Raw genomic sequence first — 19,702 nt, forward strand, 5'->3', positions numbered from 1 at the left:
ATAAAACTGCTTAAAGTACCTACTTATGATTAAACAGTAAACATTGTTGCAAATGCCTAAATACGGGCCAAAAGTAGTAAATAGCCATAGGTTGTTACTGCATAACACCAATATTTGAAGCCATTGGTACCGAGTTATTGAATTTAACATTTAGAAACTACCAGACAAGTCCTGAGCCTACATTTCTATAGGCGTCCAATATTACATTTCAATTCTTCTGTTACATGACGAGGGCATACCGAGTATCTCTATGCACATTAATTACTGTTCTGTACAGCTCATGCCTGCAACACCAAATACTTTATACGAAGTATTGTAATAAGTTTCGTTAATAGGTGAACCAGCCACTAGATAAACCTTGCCGAATCCTCAGAGTTGGGGAAAGCATGGAGGACGATTCGGCCCATTACGTAGGAGCTCTAGCTCTAAGCCTTCTAAAATTAGGCCATGGCCCGCTTCAATGTGACCTTTATCTGGTATAAGGTGTCGTTTCTGTTGAGAGATATTCAAAATTGCCAAGTAATTACTCTACTGGTCATTAAAATTGCGTTACCGTAAGGATCACAAATGATGACATTTTATTTATTGTTGTACTCAGTATAGTAGCAAGAATGCATGATCCCATTTGCTACTGATTTCGTAGTAAGAAGGATGCGAAATTAAGTTCAGTGCCATCTCTGGCATAAACAACGGCTTCAACCCAGCTGGTCATCGAGTCGAAGAAAGCGTGGATGACAGATACGGTTTTATCTTATGCCGAGCTGCTTGAATTGTGTGCCACAGTTCGTCACTCAGTAGCGAGAATCTCTGACGCGTGGTCTTCAATGGTTGAGGGATGTGGAGCCAGATCAGGAACAGTAGGTTGACAGAGGCGGCCTAATTCCTAGCTACAAAATTTGCCCCGGACGCCGTTGTCCACCGGAATGCTGCTATTGACGAGGGTGGATACAGTATATAACTTGGGCCAGTGTTATTGCGGCACCGGACTCGTGTTGCTTCGGTTTCGCTGTACGGCTGTGGAACTTACCAGACGTGGTGCAGGAGCTGCGCGGCGCTCGCTGTGAACGAGAGCGGCCGCGCTGATGAGGCGCTTCCCGCCGCGGTGTGGCCACGCGCGACGTGGCTGGAGTGGGACGGGCGGCGTGCGGCGCCTCTCCAGGCCTTCACTCCTACACCTGAGCTCTTCCTCTCCGCCGCTCGTCGTAGCCGAAGCGCCAGCCACTCCATCCGCGCTTCGATGTTGTCTAGTCAGGCATCGCATGTTTCTCGCAGACTCAGCACAAACTGAACACTAATCCCATCGAGGCTTGCAACATTGCGCACTCAGTAGTAATACATTCTAAGCGAGTCTGTTTAATCGAGCTAGCCTTCAAGCTCCACCATACTCAACTCTAATTGTCACCAAGCATTCTCTGTGTCGGAATACAACGCCATCTAAGGTCTGCAAATCAATCCAAAGTGCTTAAATTTTGGTGGCTGGGGACAGCGGCCGAAAACTTATATATGTAAAAACGTGTACTCAAAAACTTCCGACACAGGCTTTAATCTTGGCTGTCCAAGTAGACTGAAATGTGGTAGATGGAATACCGGAGGGAAATATTTAGGAATGGGGTTGCAGTTCCAACATTTACCTGTCTACCGAGGAAAACCTACCGATCACCATGGTCGAAACGGGGGGAGTGAAATTATTCTAATTTATTTATCACACAATATTATCCACTCTCCAGAAAAAAAATTGTGGGTGAATCCATCTGTTTTGTTGCTGTTTTGCTGGCATTCATTACATAAAAAACACTAAATGACTACACTATTCATGTACCCCTCCCTGTGTCCAGTAGCACTCTCTCTGGACCAGTAGTAGTTGCCATCTACAGCAGAGTGATAAAATAACTAAACAAAAGTAATTTATATATACAGGGTGTAATGCATTTGTAAGTGCAGACATTTCTGTTGGTAACTGAGAACGGCGTACCGAACAACATTACATCAGCACTTGCATTACAGCTATTAAGTCGTATGTTTTTACTTTGGATGGTATCTCCAAGCACGAGTGGCAAGAGCAAGCCATTAATGCTTATTTTTCCCCTGGGTAGCACGTCAGATGTTGAAGTGTTGACATGTGGAAGCAAAACGGTTAGTGTATACTCACAGGCGCAGCCCACTTAGTGATGCGGTTATGACCATGCAGAAAACATCAGATCACAAAGCTTGTGACGTGTTTGTGGGAAGACTGCTCCACACAGAGAAAAACAACAAAATGTAAATCGTTAGCGGTAAAAGAAATTAGAGTGGCTTGTCTCCTCATAATTTCAAGCAAACCTACCAGTATTAATCGTGTATAAGGCGACACACTTCCATATGTGTCAAATGAAGTGTTGAATACAAAGAACACATTCGCATAAAAGAGGGTGTTTTTTACGAAATTAATTTAAATAACACGTACTGTCATTTATGACACTAATCGTACATTACTTGTAGAGAAAGTATAAACATTGTTAATTGCGTTAGAAAACTTTAAGGCACGTATAGCGATGTATCCATTCACTCCATGGTGCACGGATGGCAAGAAACTACTATGAGGTTTTTATCGCTAAAACTACTTTCAACTGCACTGCTCTTTGTGATGTACTAGAATACTTGACTTATGTATAACCTACAAGCATTGTAGGTATAAAATGCCTATTGAGTACACATTTTGCTGTTGATCGTGCTAACTTTTTAACCGACGCAGTTTCTTTACTTTCTCTGCCCCCGGTTGTGCGTACGTGTCGTTTATATGCGCTGTGAAAATGTATGGAACGTTTCTGTGTGGAGTATATGTGCGCGGAAACAGAAACAGAATGCGGATAAACTGGCCACTACGGTCTGTAAATATAGCCCTTAGTCGCTTCTGTGAAATTTATAGGACACTCTTGTTTTACATATACATCATACATATAAAACATGACTTCTCTGCGACAAGCATTTTGCTGTCCATTTCCTACCCTTATACTTTCAGCTTGGTGTCCTGTGAAGAATATTTTCTTGTGTGGCCGCTGTTTGCCGTTTTTAAGAGTCACATATATTCGGCATCAAACGTTTTATCTAGCGACTGTTATGGAAATGAGCGTTTGGCGTCATTGGCCGGGAGGCCCCTTACGGGGCAGGTTCCGGCCGCCTTGGTGCAGGTATCATTACATTCGACGCCACACTGGGCGACCTGCGCGCCTGATGGGGATGAAATGATGATGAAGACAACACAACACCCAGTCCCTGAGAGGAGGAAATCCCCGACCCAGCCGGGAATCAAACCCGGGCCTCTGAGGACGGCAGTCCGTCACGCTGACCTTTCAGCTATCGGGACGGACTATCGGCTGTTAATATGTTCACACTGAAGGTGCTGTCTAATCCCCGCCTGGCGCTGATCTCTGTGACCAGTGGGTAGGGCAGCGCAGCCGCCGGTGCTTGTATCAGATTGATACCAATATCTAAAATTGTATACATACCTCGATGTTATGGGAACAAAACTATCTATACGGTAAATATCGCAAGATACTATTTACCCTTTTTACTGGTATTTTTAGCCTTTGTTTAACAAAAATCTTATTTAGGGTGAAAGAGAAAATTTGCAAATTACGCTATGTTCACATGAATCATAATAAGTATAAAATGATAAAAACTTAAACATTAAAGTGTATGTATTGCAAACAAAAGAAAAATATGAAGCCTAGATGTATTTCATGCTGCTGTCACGTGTTATTATTACAAGCAAAGGCATCTTTGTAATGAAAAGTTAGGTTCCTTTGAACCACCCGTTTCTGCCTAAAACTTTTAACTTTGTCCTTTCAGTACTTAAATCACTTTTCCAAGGTAGCGTGTACATATTTAATTATAATACCAGATTTCAGTAACCTGTATTATTATCGTTATGGTCTGCACATGGCATATAGTTTCTATTACAATCCTTGTTTACTTTATGCTATGCGTGTGCTGCATACATAACTTCATTAAATTAGTATCGAAAAATTATTGATTTTCCGATCACATCATCATGTATTTTCAATACTGATACTGATGAAGTCATGGTGGATTCCTAGAATATCACATATTCGAGGAAACCACCATGACATTAACACCGCCCTCGCTTGTATATACTCGATGTCTCTTGATAGTCAAAGTGGTCTCCCACACAACTTGCGCAGTTTTTCATTATGTGCCGTAAAACTGATGTATAAGCACTTGTGGCTTTCGTAAACAAACTGCAGCTTCTCCATATCCTTCTAATGAATCGAAATCTGCTATTTCCTTCAGCTATAACTGACAGTTTTGAACATAGCTGTCTTTAAGCAACCGTATATACGTTTCAGCAGAGAAATAACACGGCCAAGCGGTTGCAGATAGTTGTTTAATACACTGACCTAGGCTTCGACGCCTCTAAGGATGTCCTCATCAGAATGAAAGTTTAAAAGCCATATTACGTTACATTGCGAGAAAGCAATAGTCAAAAGTTGACAGCATTCATGTTCAAGTAAAAATTAAAAATGTTCCAGCCTTCAGTTCGTACATGTTGCAAGGAACAATATCAGACTGACACAATATTCTGCGATGGTTGGATGAATGTTCTGTAAGCAGTCTCCTTAGTAGACTGATTCCGCTTCCAGGTATCCTGCCAATCAACTGAAGTCTGCCACCTACGACTGGGTGCGTGTAATTCCCGCATTTCATATTCCTGCAAACTGTGACACCCAGGTGTTTGTATGATACATACTGCATTTGTATGAGTTGGTTGATTCCTGTTGTGACTCATTAGATACTACGTTTCTTCGTTTTGTAAAATTAATAGTTTTACATTTCTGAACATTCAGAGCATGTTGCCGATTTTTGCATCTCTTTAAAATCTTGTCGAGGTCTGCCTAAATACTTATGCAACTTTTGTGAGCTGGCACTTCATTATAGATAATTGCGCCATCTGGTTAATTGTAACATAAAACACGAAGAGCAAGTGTCCCAACACATTATACGACACTGTAGATGGCAGATAAAACAGCAAACTTGTTAACAAACCAGATAAGCGATACGACCTCGACGAGGGACTCACTTTTTACATAGCCGGCCTTGCGCAGTTACCTTTTAGTAAAGCAGGAAGGAAAGCCATAGTTAAAAGTAGACGTGTGGTAATTAGAGGCGGGCGCAAGCAGAAATGAACAATGATGAGGAAAGAGAGGGGGAGGGTACTTGTCCTCGCTCCCACCTGGAATTCACCTGAAGTGGTACAGGAAAATTTTAAAAGGGCCTTCTGCAAAATATCTTCGAATTTTTAATGGAAAATTCTTAAAGTTTTAAAAAATAAAATAAACATAGTAACATTCTATATCTTTATTATTCTTGTCTATATATTTATTTCTCAACGTATTCACCTGGCGACGAACAGATTACTCCCAGATACAGACCAATTTATTGATACTGTAATTGTACAACGTTCGACTTTTTTCACGGAGCCTCAACCTCTCCTCAACTCGCGGCGCTCAAGTCAAGTCCACGAAGGTGTTCTTTAAGTTTTGGACACAGATGAATATCAGATGGGGCAAAATCGGGACTGTGTGGAGGATGAACGATGACAGTCAACCCACACCGTGGGATAGTTGTGGACATCGCAGTGCTCGCGTGTGGTCTGGTAGTATCATGGTGCTCCATGTGAGTACGAAATCTTCGAACGCGAATCTTGATTACATCAAGCTGTTTCTCAAGCCCCGACATAGCTACATTACACACCGCCATGTTACACGCTACAATTCGGAGCGCTCTAGCGACAGAGGACTGCAAATGAGTAGGCATGAAGAATAAAGATGTAGAATGATAATAGCGTTTGTTTTATTTAAAAATCTTTAAGATTTTTCGGATAAAAAATTCGGAGGCATAACTTTTCAGCATGCTCTCGTAAGAAACGAAAATCAGGATGGACGGACAGAATCTGAATCCAACCCCTTCCCGCGTACTGGTTTCCCCGCAAATTCTAGGCAACGAAAATCAGGATAGGCAGGCAGTTTCCGAATCCAGTATTTCCAGCATACTGGGTGACCCACAACGATGAGAGTCTGTTGGTCTTCATTGAGTCAGTGCGGTCTAATATAGCTAATTTGACCATCTAGAAAAATAGTCAGCGTGTGTGGCCTTGTGCCGTAACAGCGTACACTTATTTAGTTAATTAATAGACGGTATTTTAACGGCACATCTATGGACAGCACCCTCGGCATTGGTGGTTCGAGGAAAGACGGCTGGCCAGTAAATTCCTTTGAAGATCAGGTAGGCGCAGATCCCTTCTCGGCCAATGCGTCTTTTGTGGCATCGCAGGTATGTGGGAAGGGTGCCCGCTGCAGGCAGACGGTGGAGACGGCGCTCTGTATGGTACGTCCGCAGCTGCCAGCGAGCGCAGCACAGCCTTCACAACACAAGCCGCTGCTGAAACAGGTGCTTGGCAGTTTTAAAAGCAGGTTCACGTGATTTATTGTTAACAACGGCATTTCTCTTACACTTACGGCACCAGTTTGATATTTAATCACATTGGTGAAAGTGGACACCACATAACGGTTATTAAATCATCAAACATTCGTTCTTTTCGGAACAGAAGTCTATCATCAGTATCAGAAGTGTTAACCCCAAGGGCACCATTACACCCTAGTATTCATAATAGCACGGGAATTACGAATGTCATGTTCAGGAATTTCTTGCCGTTCTTGAAATGCGTGTTGTCTTAGTTCTTGGAGATTGCTAATGGAGGCTCGTATGAAAGTAAAAGTGTTCCTCGCTTCACGAGAAATGGTTTACAAATCAGGGGAGCAGGCGGGAGGGTCTTGGATCCACACATTCCTCTACGCGTTAGTTATGTGAACTGCATATGAAGTCTTGCTTTATCCAGCTGGAATATATCATTTGGTACCTTGGTCATGAACGGTATAACAACAGGCTTTGCCGTTCTTGCCGTACTCTGGTGAGCATTCAGCTTCCCTTCAACAATTACCAAATCATCCATGTTGTTATATGCAACAGCACGACTCCAGTTGTATAAGTACGGGTCTCGAGAATCGTTGTTTCCAGTGGCATTTTCATCAGGTGGTCTACGGGCACGTTGGAGTCGGCCGGAGCGCCACGTACAGAAGTGAGACTCATCACAAAACAATACACAACGGGTCTACTACATGCAAGTGTCTGTCGCCCGTGGTATGGTTTCAGCACTACAAGGCAGGTGGAAACTGAAGACCTCAACCACTTCCGACCGAGCGAGGTGGCGCAGTGGTTAGCACACTGGATTCGCATTCGGGAGGTCGACGGTTCAAACTCGTGTTCGGCCATCCTGATTTAGGTTTTCCGTGATTCCCTAAATCGCTTCAAGCAAATTCCGGGATGGTTCATTTGAAAGGGCACGGCCATCCTTCCCTAATCCTATGGTACCGATGACCTCTCTGTTGCCATCCCCCGAATCAACTAATCACTTCCGAGTAACTGTTCCCTAAAGTTTGTGCCGACACTCTGCGTGCAACTGCAGCCAGGATTTCACATTTCTCCTCAATCTGTTCGTCAGAACCAGTTTAACAGTCCTACCGTCTTTTCGTAGCGCTGTCCTTCTGATAAGACCACTGCTTACTCATTTTCGCATACTGTTGCCCACGTGTCCGTTTCGTCATCACTCGTTCTGTAGTAATTGCAGAACAGCCAACTGTGTGTGCAATTTGTCGGTGTGATGCTCCCATGCCCCTCACCCCATGATTACAACTTCCCCAGGTGGCAATACCTCTGAACATGCCATGCAGCCATCCCTGCGTGGCAAGTCCTGGAAACATTAGACGCACCCAGTAGCCACACAATTCTTCATTTGCACGATTTTTTTTTCCTTTGATCAAGGTATTCATGTTGTTATATTTTTTGTTTCCGACACTGTGTTAATCACAAAAATCAACGAAACACAATGTAAATTCGCCACCCTATTGTCTCTTTCGTCTCTCTGCACACGTGAAATTGTCACTAGTAAATTTTGCCCTCGAGAAACTACGGACAACGATTAGAATGCAGCTTAGTGCTATCACTTGTTGCCCTATATGCTTCGTCACCATATTCTGTTCTTAACAACACCATGAATAAGTAGTTCCTTATCATAGCGTGTTTTCTAATACGTTACAAGCATACACTCTATGGGCGTGCAGGAAAACTTACACATCCGTGCCTGCCCCCCCCCCCCCCCCGCCATCCTAACTCTCTCTCTCTCTCTCTCTCTCTCTCTCTCTCTCTCTCTCTCTCTCTTCCCCCCTCCGTCTCCCCGTCTCCCAACACCCCTACCTGCTGCATTTGAAGCGCTGAATAGTCACATGTTCATGCAGCAAAAGTTGAGTTGAGTAATAGAACAGAATTACTGTCTTCATTCAGCGAGAATTGTGTGGTTGTGTGTGCAGCTGAGAAACACTCGCCTTGAGAAAGGATCTTAGTACGGCCTTATAGTTAATTTCAAGAATATAGTTACACTCTTTTAGCTGTACTGAGAACAAGTCTTTTCTTGATTCCATTTTGGGAAGTTTAATGATCTATCACTGTGTAACACGCGTTACCATAGATATCTGTTAAGCAAACTTCGTAACGAGATGTTGTAGCGTCAGATAACATGTAATTTAACAATAAATGTTTTTTAAAAAATACCTAAAACATTAATGGATTGTGTTACGTTTATCTTTTACACTAATTTTTGTATGTATATTCTTATAAATAGCGTTCTTCCTTTGAGCCTTCCTGCTGATTGACTTTAGCTTAAATTTGTGGCTTGGTGTTTCAGCGGGTGTCAGGCTACAAATCCCAAAGTTCAAGGTTTGGTTTCTGGTCTGTCCTAGGATTTCTGCTGGAGCCTTAGCTGAGTAGATCGCCTTTCTTCTTAAAATTTAATGTAGTTGTATAACGTGCGTTTGAAGCGAAGAATTGGGCGTATTATTTTCACATATGGCATATAATTTCATGGAATGATTGTTTTTTTTTTTTTTTCACTAACAAGAAACATCGTATTTGTACTTTTTAGCTAACCAGCAGTGTTATCCGACTTTTCGCTTAAGGATTCGGAGACAGTGAAGGCATAAATTGTTTCCTAGGCAGTATCTTCATTTCCAGTTATACCCTCTACCTGGGACGTTCAGAAAAAGGCTGCAGGACTGCATACTCGCCGGTTTCACCTGTTTTCCCTGCCTGCCTTGCCATTGTCGGTCATGGAAACTGGACACTAAATACGAGTAAATGCCTGACTTTTTCCACCAAAATGGTTATCACCACGAGAACCATAGGCGGCCACAATGGAGTACTTGTCTTGTGGAATCTGAATACAGTTTTTTAACTCATTACAGAATTCCTATGAATTGATAGCAGTAGTTATCTCCGATTCTACTAAAGTGCAGAATCAACACTGCCAAGCACGACTGGAAATATAATGGCTTTAGGAATTACTATACAGGGTGTTTCACAATTCCTATTACATGCTTCTAGGTGCAACTTAATAGCTGAAGTTCTGATGAGTAGTCCATCTCCGGAAATGTACAGTTTTGTTATAAAATAAGTTTGAAGATCGAATCGCTTTCAAATATTCCGTTTCACGGTAGCCACAAAAACTGAGAGGAGGACACCGTCTTTGGTCACTGTTGTAATTATGACGTCACATACCACTTTGGACTGACTACAACAACGGCTGCGACAAACTGGTGCGTTGGTACGTAGGAGGGTTGACAGTGGTGCTCCATGAACGCGCCGCTCTCTTGACTTTGAGGAGGACGTCCCTAGCCGCGTACAGGAGAATCCGTAGACGAGTACTCGAAACATTGGCTATACCGTGGGCTCCTGTTGAGTGCACAGGTCAGAGTTCACCGTTCTTGCTGTGTGCGTACCGTGAAGCAAGAGATTTAAAAGTGATTCCACCTTTACCGTATACGCAAGCAATATGAATTCCTTATCAAATCTTTGTCCCCTGAGTCCCCTCTACAACCTGCAGAAGCTCGTTACAGGAATTTTGAAACAACCTGTTTGTTCCCCCCGCCCTCCTCCCCCCCCCCCCTCCCCCACGAGAAATTTTGTCATTCTTTCGTACAAAGTCGGTATCGGCGCACTACTACAGTCAAAATGATTGTAGACCGTTAGGAAAGCGATCCGAAATAGCGTCCTCAGTCTTTTCTGCGTCTCGCCGCCGTACAGCACTTACCGAAGTGCAGAAATGGCTGGCCCAACGCCTATATGCGAACACTCTTAGCGCAACATACTAAAGGGATATATATCAGTTTTTAGAGTTGCAATAACTTTTACACTGAAGCGCCAAACAATCTGGTACAGGCATGCGTATTCAGATACAGAGAGATGTAAACAGGAAGAATACGGCGCTGTGGTCGGCAACGCCTGTAGAAGAGTAAGTGTCGTTGCTGCTGCTACAACGGCAGATTACCAAGATTTAAGTGAGTTTGTACGTGGCGTTACAGTCGGTGCACGAGTGATGGGACACAGCATATCCGAGGTAGCGTTGAAGTGGGGATTTTCCTGTTCGACCATTTCAAGAGCGTGCCGTGAATATTAGGAATCCTGCAAGTCATCAAATCTCCGACATCGCTGCGGCCGCAAAAAGATCCTGCAAGAACGGGACCAACGACGACTGAAGACAATCGTTCATCGTTACAATAGTGCAACCCTTTCGCAAATTGCTGCAGATTTCACTGCTGGTTGATCAACAAGAGTCAGCGTGCGAAACATTCAACGAAACATCATTGGTATGAGCTTTCGTAGCCGAAGGCCCACTCGTGTACCCTTGATGACTGGAGGCACGAAGCTTTACGCCTCACTTGGGTCCGTCAGCACCGACAGTGGACTGTTGATGACCTGAAACATGTTGTCCGGTGGGGCGAGTCTCGTTTCAAATTGTATCGAGCGGACGGACTTCTACGGGTATGGAGACAGATTCCATTGACACTGCATGTCAGCAGGGGACTATTCAATCTGGTGGAGGCTTTGTAATGGTGTTGGGCGTGTGCTGTTGGAGTGATATGAGACCCGTGATCCGTCTAGATTCGACTCTGACAGGTGACATGTACGTACGCATCCTGTCTTTATCAGCTGCATAAATTTGTGTCCATTGTGCTTTCCGGCGCTCTTGGGCAATTCCAGCAAGACAATGCAACACTCTAAACGTCCAGAATTGCTACAGAGTGGCTCCAGGAACACTCTTCTGAGTTTAAGCACTTCCGATGGCCACCAAACTCTGCAGACATGAACATTATTGGTCATATCTGGAATGTCTTGCAACGTGCTGTTCAGAAGAGATTTCCACCCCTGGTGCTCTTACGGATTTATGGACAGCCCTGCCGGATTCATGGTGTCAGTTTCCTCCAGCACTACTTCAGACAGTAGTCGAATGCATGTCACGTCGTGTTACAGCACTTCTGCGTGCTAGCGAGGGCCCTACACGATATTAGACAGGTGTTTCAGTTTGCTTGGCTCTTCTGTCCGTGAATACTTCTCAACGACAATACGATACGATACGTTTTCAGAATAACCGAATTAGTTACATCAAAAGTGCCAATTTTAGAAACGTGCCCCCTCTTGCGAAAAATTCTGTGGACGCCCATGCCGTTGATTCCATTTTGGTGTTACAGTAGGCGTGCAATTTTAGTACTGTTATCTCCGTCACGAAAGGTTCTAGTGCAGACACTGCTAGTAAATCCGTGGACCAGCCGAGAGTCGGTCCGCTGGACCGGTATTTGTAGCCTGACACTTGGCCGCTGGAGGTGCGAATTGTGGAGGTGTGGTGCGATGTGGTGTGGAGGTGTGGCGGGGACCTGCTGCAGGGCGCTGCCGGGGGAGGCGTCGGGCGACGAGGGCGCGGCGGGCTCCCCGGCGGGGCTGCGGCTGCAGCAGCCCGAGGTGCGGCTGGCCGTGCCGCGCGCGCTGCCCTCCTCCTCCTCAGAGTCCTCCAGGTCGTCCGCCTCCTGGCAGGACAGCCCGCCGCTGCCCAACAGGTGCCTGCACGCCTCCGACCCTCTCCTGGCCGACTGTCATTATCATATGCACACCACACAAAAAACTAGTCAGCCTGCGACGTCTCACGAACCGAACCGCCGTATGTCTTCTTCCGAACATACTCGGTTCAGAAAAAGGTGACAGGAGCTGTACACTTAAAATGATCATGCCTTTTCACTCGAGACTGCGAGGGAACGATAAGTATTTCTGGGATTACCTTCGCGAAACGACGCACAGAACTTCTTCCTACCTGTTCTGTGCAGTATCTACTCTCGTCGTTGTCGTGCTGCACAGCAGTTATTTTAGCACACAGGAAATCGTCTGGTGTTGAAAAGTCCTGACTGTGTGGCTATGATTGTATGTGTGGAATAAACAATTCAGTGCAGGAAAAAATGCAACACTCTCATTTTATTGACAAGTAGTTCATAATTGTAGGACTATATGATTACAGATTCATACCAAATTAAGCACACCTGTCGCAGTAAAGGATGCCTCAGTAGTCGCATAAATACACCGTGCAACCCCCCCCCCCCCCCCTCTCTCTCTCTCTCTCCTCCTGGCGACAACGCAGGCGTGTGTCCTGTCTTGCAAACGATCGTGAAGGTACCGAATGGCATCCTGTGGCAGACTGCCCCAAGCATCTTGCTCCTTTGTTGAAATCTGGCACTGGGTCTTTTCAGTCCTCGACAAGCAGTAAGTTTCCGCTTCGTCGTGTCAGTTGACGGCGGATGTGGTGATGTTCCAGATCACGGCAGTTGTAAACCACTGAGAGCGCGTTGCGTCGTAGCAACCGTATGCGGTTGTGCGTTGTCCCGCTGAAAAAGCACGTCTTCTTCCTGTTGGCGAGGTGACAGTAGCACGGGCAGAACAACCTGGTTAGCGTACACTGGTTACTTCATCCTGCAGGAACGCCACATGTGACCGCGAGTTGTAACTGTTTGCCCTCCACACCGTGAAGCCCGGGATGGAACCTGCGGCTCGTGAGAGAATGCACTCTGGAGTAGCGGCTCACCAGGTCTACGCCACACACGTCTACATCCAGACATCTCGCACATAGACAGAACCTACCCTCATCAGTGAAGACAACAGAACGACACTCTACTCTCTAGTCAACTCTTTCACATTTGCCGGTGTTGTGGTGTGAGTGAATACCTGCCCAGAGGCAAGCGTGGTCTTAATCGTGCTGTTAGCAGGCAGTTTCCAATCTCCCCTAATGATAGAGTATGTGCTACATGTGTCCGGATTTTGTCCCTGGATGAAGTTCAGTCGACTACTGCTGCTCGCACAATATTTTGGTCTTCACGTGTGTCTGTGATACATAAATGGCCAGAACCTGGTCGACAAGTGGGAGAATGTTCCACAGACCACGCCTCCTACACACTGTGCCCAACATGAGGTGCAATCTCTCGATACGTCCACACAGCTTTCCCCGTCTCCACAGTGCGAATCCTATCAAATGGCTGAACCTATTCAACAGGAACACATCTTCGTCGGTGCGGAATAGTTGTACCCTAGATTGGATGTGGCATATAATTTTCACCTCTAAACTCAGCACAGCTACCGCCGGCAGAGTCACAACAGAGGGTGCATAGACGGGCTTCCCCAGCTCTCATCTCGTCGCTGATGACCGTGAAAAATAAATATTATCACAACGCCCTCTCAGTATCCTTCTACTATACCCTGGTGCCTCAGAACAGAGTCCTTTAGGGTCTTGTATTTTTTCCCGGCAATGTGGCGGTCAGTGCACTCCATGCCTTGTATCATTTGAAAAGATACAAAACAGGAATTAGTCGGAACAGACTGCACAACTCCAGCCACCCTCTGCCCAGTTACGATGTTGTTTGGTCTGTTGAAAAAGTTACAGATTCATGTGCCGCTGTGAACACTGTTTTGAAAAGATACAAAACAGGAATTAGTCGGAACAGACTGCACAACTCCAGCCACCCTCTGCCCAGTTACGATGTTGTTTGGTCTGTTGAAAAAGTTACAGATTCATGTGCCGCTGTGAACACTGTTTTGAAAAGATACAAAACAGGAATTAGTCGGAACAGACTGCACAACTCCAGCCACCCTCTGCCCAGTTACGATGTTGGTTGGTCTGTTGAAAAAGTTACAGATTCATGTGCCGCTGTGAACACTGTTTGTTTGCGAGATACCCGGCGCCGAATGACGATTTCTTCACAGTTTCCTCTCACATACTCTTTAAGAGAGACTTGCTTTCGCTGACGGCAGCGGTTTCTGTGAAGTTTGTAACCAGTGCTTACTGACAAGGCGTAACAGTTGTCACTGTCGCTTAGAATCTTTTTACGACCACCGTTCTTGCGCCGTGTTACATTGCAGTGAGCGGTACACCATCGCTTGCAGACACGGTAGGCACTTCCCGTCGACACACCGAATAATTGAGGAACTTCATTCGCTATATGGTCATAGGCGTATCCAAGTGCCTTAACTACTTTCGGTTATACTGTCACACCTTCAGATCGACGGGTCTTACTGCTCTGCTTGTATACAATCGATTGGTACATACACGCCACACCAATGTCATGTTTTACTTCACATCATTGCCTCGTAGCAACGCGACCAGTGTGTAGCTTTGATGAGATGATTAATGTTTTGTCCAGTGAACAATATCAGATGTAGAATGAAACAAGCTGTCAATAAAATTATGAGTAGTAATATTGTATAAGTACTGTTTTACATATTTGTGAGAAATACCTAGAATATGGCCCAAGTGGACTACTGTGTATTCACGCATATTGTTGGAAAAAAAGCTTGGACGCTAATGGATTAAAAGAAGGCAAGAAAAACAAATTTGTAAGACCAGCAGTTTGAACTCAAGATCGCTAAAGAAAAATGGCACTGTCCCTGCGTTGAGATACACACCAAAAGTAAAGTATGACGTGTCAGGCTGAAAAATTTAAATCTTTTATTTCTTGAAGATGGTAAAATTTTGTCGTTCTGTTGATTCAGTGTGTGCAAGCATATGTTTGTATATTGTTTTCTAGCTTCCTGCGACGTCCCTTTACAGTCGCCTGCATCACGCTTTAACACTCTTCGTCTCTCTACAGCTTGTTATCTGCGTTCAGAGATTCTATTCTGAGCACTATGGTGTTTTACTCCTGGTTTTACTGTAGCAGTCTGTAGTGGTTCGGCAATTTTATACAAGTGTTTCCTTATTCATTTCTTATTTGTTTCGCATGATTTTATGTATTTCAAAAGAGAATGTGGAGGGTGATTAGAACAACAGAATTCTCTACTATAGGCATAGAGATGTAGCAAAGATTGCGTTTGTGTGTGACCTTGTTTAAGTGTGACGACTGATGCATGCGAAATATGTCTTACAGCGTGAGCACATCAGCTTCTATACGCATTTCCGTTAATCGAGGAAAATGAGTGTATCTTGGCCAAGGAGATGATGCAGGGAATTAAAAAGTTCGTTCTTCTGGGAAGCGAGTCTAAGCAAATACAAGTTTTTAAGCTTTCCTTAAACTACATTTCTATTAGGTGCACCGGTTACTTCAGTATGAATTTCTAAAATCACACATAAATGATACCAGTATTGCTAAGGCACATCGACAATCTCCTTATCGACGCGCTGTTTTTGTAACTCTCCGTGACTTATGATCTCCAGGCTATTTTCGTGTAGCATTGTCTTTGGTCAACGTTCAGATGATGTCTATGGCAAGGATGTTACAGTAACAAAATTGTGACAAAATGCGTAAATAAACCCAGAGTTCGTTACCGTACGACGCTAGCAGAAGACAGGCATGTGGTAAAGGTTTCTTTCACAAACTACATGCATTTTACTAGCTGACAGCATGTGAGGATGTCAATTTACGAGTATCTTACAGAATATACCGCCTTGTGAATGATAGTACCTAGTGTCTTCAAATCGAATGAATTTAGTTGTGAGTACAAAGAGAACGCTGTCTTGCGAACACCTTCACAACGCTTCGAGCATAATTAGAGGTGTGCAGCGAAAGTCAAGGCCGAAAACTACGGACCGCCTCGGTAACGGCTCTCCGTTGAGTAATTGGCGCAGCAGGTTACGAGGTAACAACACGACTGTAGAGCACTGACCCGAAGTTTGGCGTCAACCAGTGGTTTCGACAGTATTTTGCGCAGTGAAATCTCTGCAGGTAGGAGATATATTATAGAAGGTTTTGATCCACTTCTCCTAAAGGGAGAAAACGTTCGTAGGAAGGTTGCCTCCTGGTGACAATGTGTGAAGGAAAGCTCTGCTTCTACAACTATGAAGTTATTTCTGTCTCTGCCTTATGTTCCTTCTTCGTTCTCGTGACGACACACAGAAGCATTAGACAGTGATCGAAGTGCACAGAATGATATAATTAATTGCTTGCACTGGAGATCCCCGGCCTTGCTATTTCTATATTCAAAAAATACGCTCGAGGCTAGAAAATACGTTCTTGATTCTCTGAAAATTTTTATTATTTACGAGAAAGTAGCTGAAACTGGGCACCTACACCCAGTACATTGCGAAATTAGACCACAGGTATCTCCGTATCGGATCAGTGGCAACTGGATAAAAAATACGGCTTTACGAAATCCAGTTCCTCCTCTCATCTCTGGTGCCGAATGAAAGGTGGGAAAGGAAATCTAAGATTGTAGCACTATATTTAAAATACGAATCGAAAATTCTAATAGAAGAGTTAACGAAATTATGTGTAAAAACTATTAGTTTTCGTCGTTTAATTATTTAAAAGATAGTTCACGAGCACGGGTGCTTTGAATGTCATTCTTCAGGGGAAAGCGGAGTAATAATTTTCTGTAAAGAACAGTTACTGCCTTAGAGTCGTTCACGACATCATCAAAGGTGGCTGGAAAAGTTTTGCACCTTCAAAAGTGCGTCAATCGTTGGTAAAGCAAGTGCATCGTATTCTAGTCACGTTTTAAACATAAAGTTCTTGTATCCTTTGTGGAAGCCGTGCGCAGTAAAAAATATAATTTTTGTGAAAGAGAGGCTGTATGAAAGCTAACCATACCAGACCAAATGTTTTCTGGTTCGTGATCGTGAAGCATACAATATGTTTCACAATATGGAGTTAACGATGCTAATCCCTCACTCTATTATGTTATAGTTAACTCTGTCTTTACTTCCTTCGTGTGGTTTTACTCGTAACTTTACATGTGATAAATTACTGTCGTACTTTGTGTGTGTGTGTGTTTACTGGATTTCAAGCAACAGTTGGACGTGAGAAGCATTGTGAGTTTTACATATTCTGTATAATAGTTATGATCCGTACAGCAGTTGGGGTAACCTTTGCATTGATGTAACTTGGAACAGTGTCAGGCAAGCTAATACACTTAGCTTGTCCTCAGACATCACTTTGGTTGTCACCTACTCAAGGGCCTTACTAGTGGTGCTAGTAGCAGTAAACGGTGTTTTTAAGACCGTTCATAACGTTTTGACGATTTCAAATTTGAGTAGCACACAAACCAATCGTGAAACCAAGCTGAGTATTTTACAAGGCTCAACATTTATTCAAGTTTACTTATGCAATATTACATCGGACATATGACGATCATTCGCGGCTACAGAATACTCCAGGCGTTTCAGCCAGTTTTTGAACGCATCTTTCATAACTGTGGGAGGAATTCTGGAAATTTCGTCGTGAATTCGATCTTTTAACTGTTACAAGCTTCCCTGCTGTTCGGAGAACACTCTTGTCTGTAAATAACCACATAGGTAGAAGTCTGTCGCAGTTAAATAGGGTGAGCGAGGCGGTCATTCGATACAAGCGCGTTTGGAAATTAAGCGGTACTGATGATAACGCAGATCACACCGGATTACGCGATGAATGGATGCCAGTGAGGTGATCAGCGTTTGGACACGTTTTCGTAACTAACAACGAGGGCTTACCGGAAAAATGCTACGCTCACGTTCGATGTTCTCGAGAGTTCGGACTGTTTTGCGAGGGCCTGTTGACTTTGGAATCGATGCACTGGCTGTTCCACGGAAGTATCTTACGCACTTCAATATTGTTCTACCAGCACGACCCAACGGCCTTGCCGCAGTGGCAACACCGGTTCCTGTCAAACCACCGAAGTTAAGCGCTGTCGGGTTGGGCTGGCACTTGGATGGGTGACCATCCGGTCTGCCGAGCGGTGTTAGCAAGTGTGGTGCACTCTGCACTCGTGACGCAAACTGAGGAGCGGCTCCGGTTTCTTAAACTGACATACGGTCGGGAGAGCGGTGTGCTGACCACATGCCCCTCCATATCCGCATCCAGCTGAGGATGACACGGCGGCCGGTCCGTACCGTTGGGCCTTCCTAGGCCTGTTCGGACGGAGTTTAGTTTAGTTTTCTACCAGAACTAGATATCGCGGATGAATCTTGAAATGCGTACGAAAGGCACATTGCACGCGCACGGCTGATTCGCCGTAGCGAAAATAGCATTTCATCGCGAACGCACGATGTCTGTTCGACCAGTATATGATTACTGACCTGTATATGGTATGAAACGTGGCGCTCCGATGTCGTAATACACAGCCCCACTGTCGCCGTATTTTATTTTTAGCCCGCGTTATTCAAACTTGAAATCGCCAAAACATTGTGAAAGACGCTGTACGTTGGTAGACTCGCCTACAGAAATCTTCGGTCTCTGTCATTAGTTATGGTAGACGGGAGTGAGAGCGCCTGGGACGGCCGATCAGTGGCACAGTGAGGAGACGCGGCGTGTGAGGGACTGCCGTAGTGAACGCGGGCGTTTCGCTGTGTGTTGCAGCACGATGCCGTCGGACAGCATGGACGACATCGAGCTGCGCAGCATCCAGCTGCAGTTCCCCAGCGCGCGCTCGCTGTCGCAGGAGGACGCGGGCTGCGTGGAGGAGCGCGTGCCCACCGGCCAGGGCGACGTGCTGGTGGCCGTGCGCGGCCGCCGCGGCCGCCCCGCCATCCTCACCTACCACGACCTCGGCCTCAACCGTGAGTACACCACGCTGCCGGCCCCAAGTCTCGTCCGCAGCCACTTCTCTCTACACTGTCTGATCAAAACTATCCACACGTCTACACTTTGAGTTACCATGCTTGTGGAAGCAAACCGCCAATAAATATCTCGTTTACGTTTCAGGTTATTACGTTTTATATTATTTTCTGTTTAACCCGGACACCCTGTATGAACTAAGCAACTGCTTTCCCTTCGGACGCAGCCTGCCCTGACTGTGTTCATGGCGTCAGAGACAATTTTTGTATTAATCGAGGCTTTCTGGTAAAAAAATTTGAAGTAAATCAGTCAATCTATGTATGCGAACGAAGTTTCCATGTTTTATGATGTACCGGGTGATTAAAAAGTCAATATAAATTTGAAAACTGAATAAATCACGGAATAATGTATATACCCCCCATGAACCATGGACCGTAGGTGCAAACTACAACGGAGGGGTATCTGTTGAGAGGCCAGACAAACGTGTGGTTCCTGAAGAGCGGCAGCAGCCTTTTCAGTAGTTGTAGGGGAAACAGTCTGGATGATTGACTGATCTGGCCTTGTAACATAAACCAAAACGGCCTTGCTGTGCTCCTACTGCGAATGGCTGAAAGCAAGGGGAAACTACGGCCGTAATTTTTCCCGAGGGCATGCAGTTTTACTGTGTGATTAAATGATGATGGCGATCTCTTGGGTAAAAGATTCCGGAGGTAAAGTAGTCCCCCATTTGGATCTCCGGGCGGGGACTACTCAGGAGC

At 44.8% G+C, this 19,702-nt stretch overlaps 1 protein-coding gene across 12 annotated transcripts in view; it reads left to right on the plus strand.

Annotated features, from left to right (window-relative positions):
* LOC126266769 (protein NDRG3) overlaps positions 1 to 19,702 on the plus strand; it is a 481,178-nt gene that overhangs the window by 322,246 nt on the left and 139,230 nt on the right. For 6 of the 12 annotated variants that reach the window (XM_049971295.1, XM_049971297.1, XM_049971293.1 and 3 more), the window contains one exon: positions 18,747 to 18,946. In XM_049971295.1, the coding sequence (XP_049827252.1) occupies positions 18,747 to 18,946 (200 nt within the window). Of the gene's footprint in view, positions 1 to 11,828; positions 12,000 to 15,669; positions 15,773 to 18,746; positions 18,947 to 19,702 lie in introns of those variants that run through there. The other 6 variants (XM_049971292.1, XM_049971294.1, XM_049971298.1 and 3 more) reach the window with 3 other exon arrangements.

The sequence above is a fragment of the Schistocerca gregaria genome, chromosome 4, assembly GCF_023897955.1.
Source record: "Schistocerca gregaria isolate iqSchGreg1 chromosome 4, iqSchGreg1.2, whole genome shotgun sequence".
NCBI classification, from domain to species: Eukaryota; Metazoa; Arthropoda; class Insecta; order Orthoptera; family Acrididae; genus Schistocerca; species Schistocerca gregaria.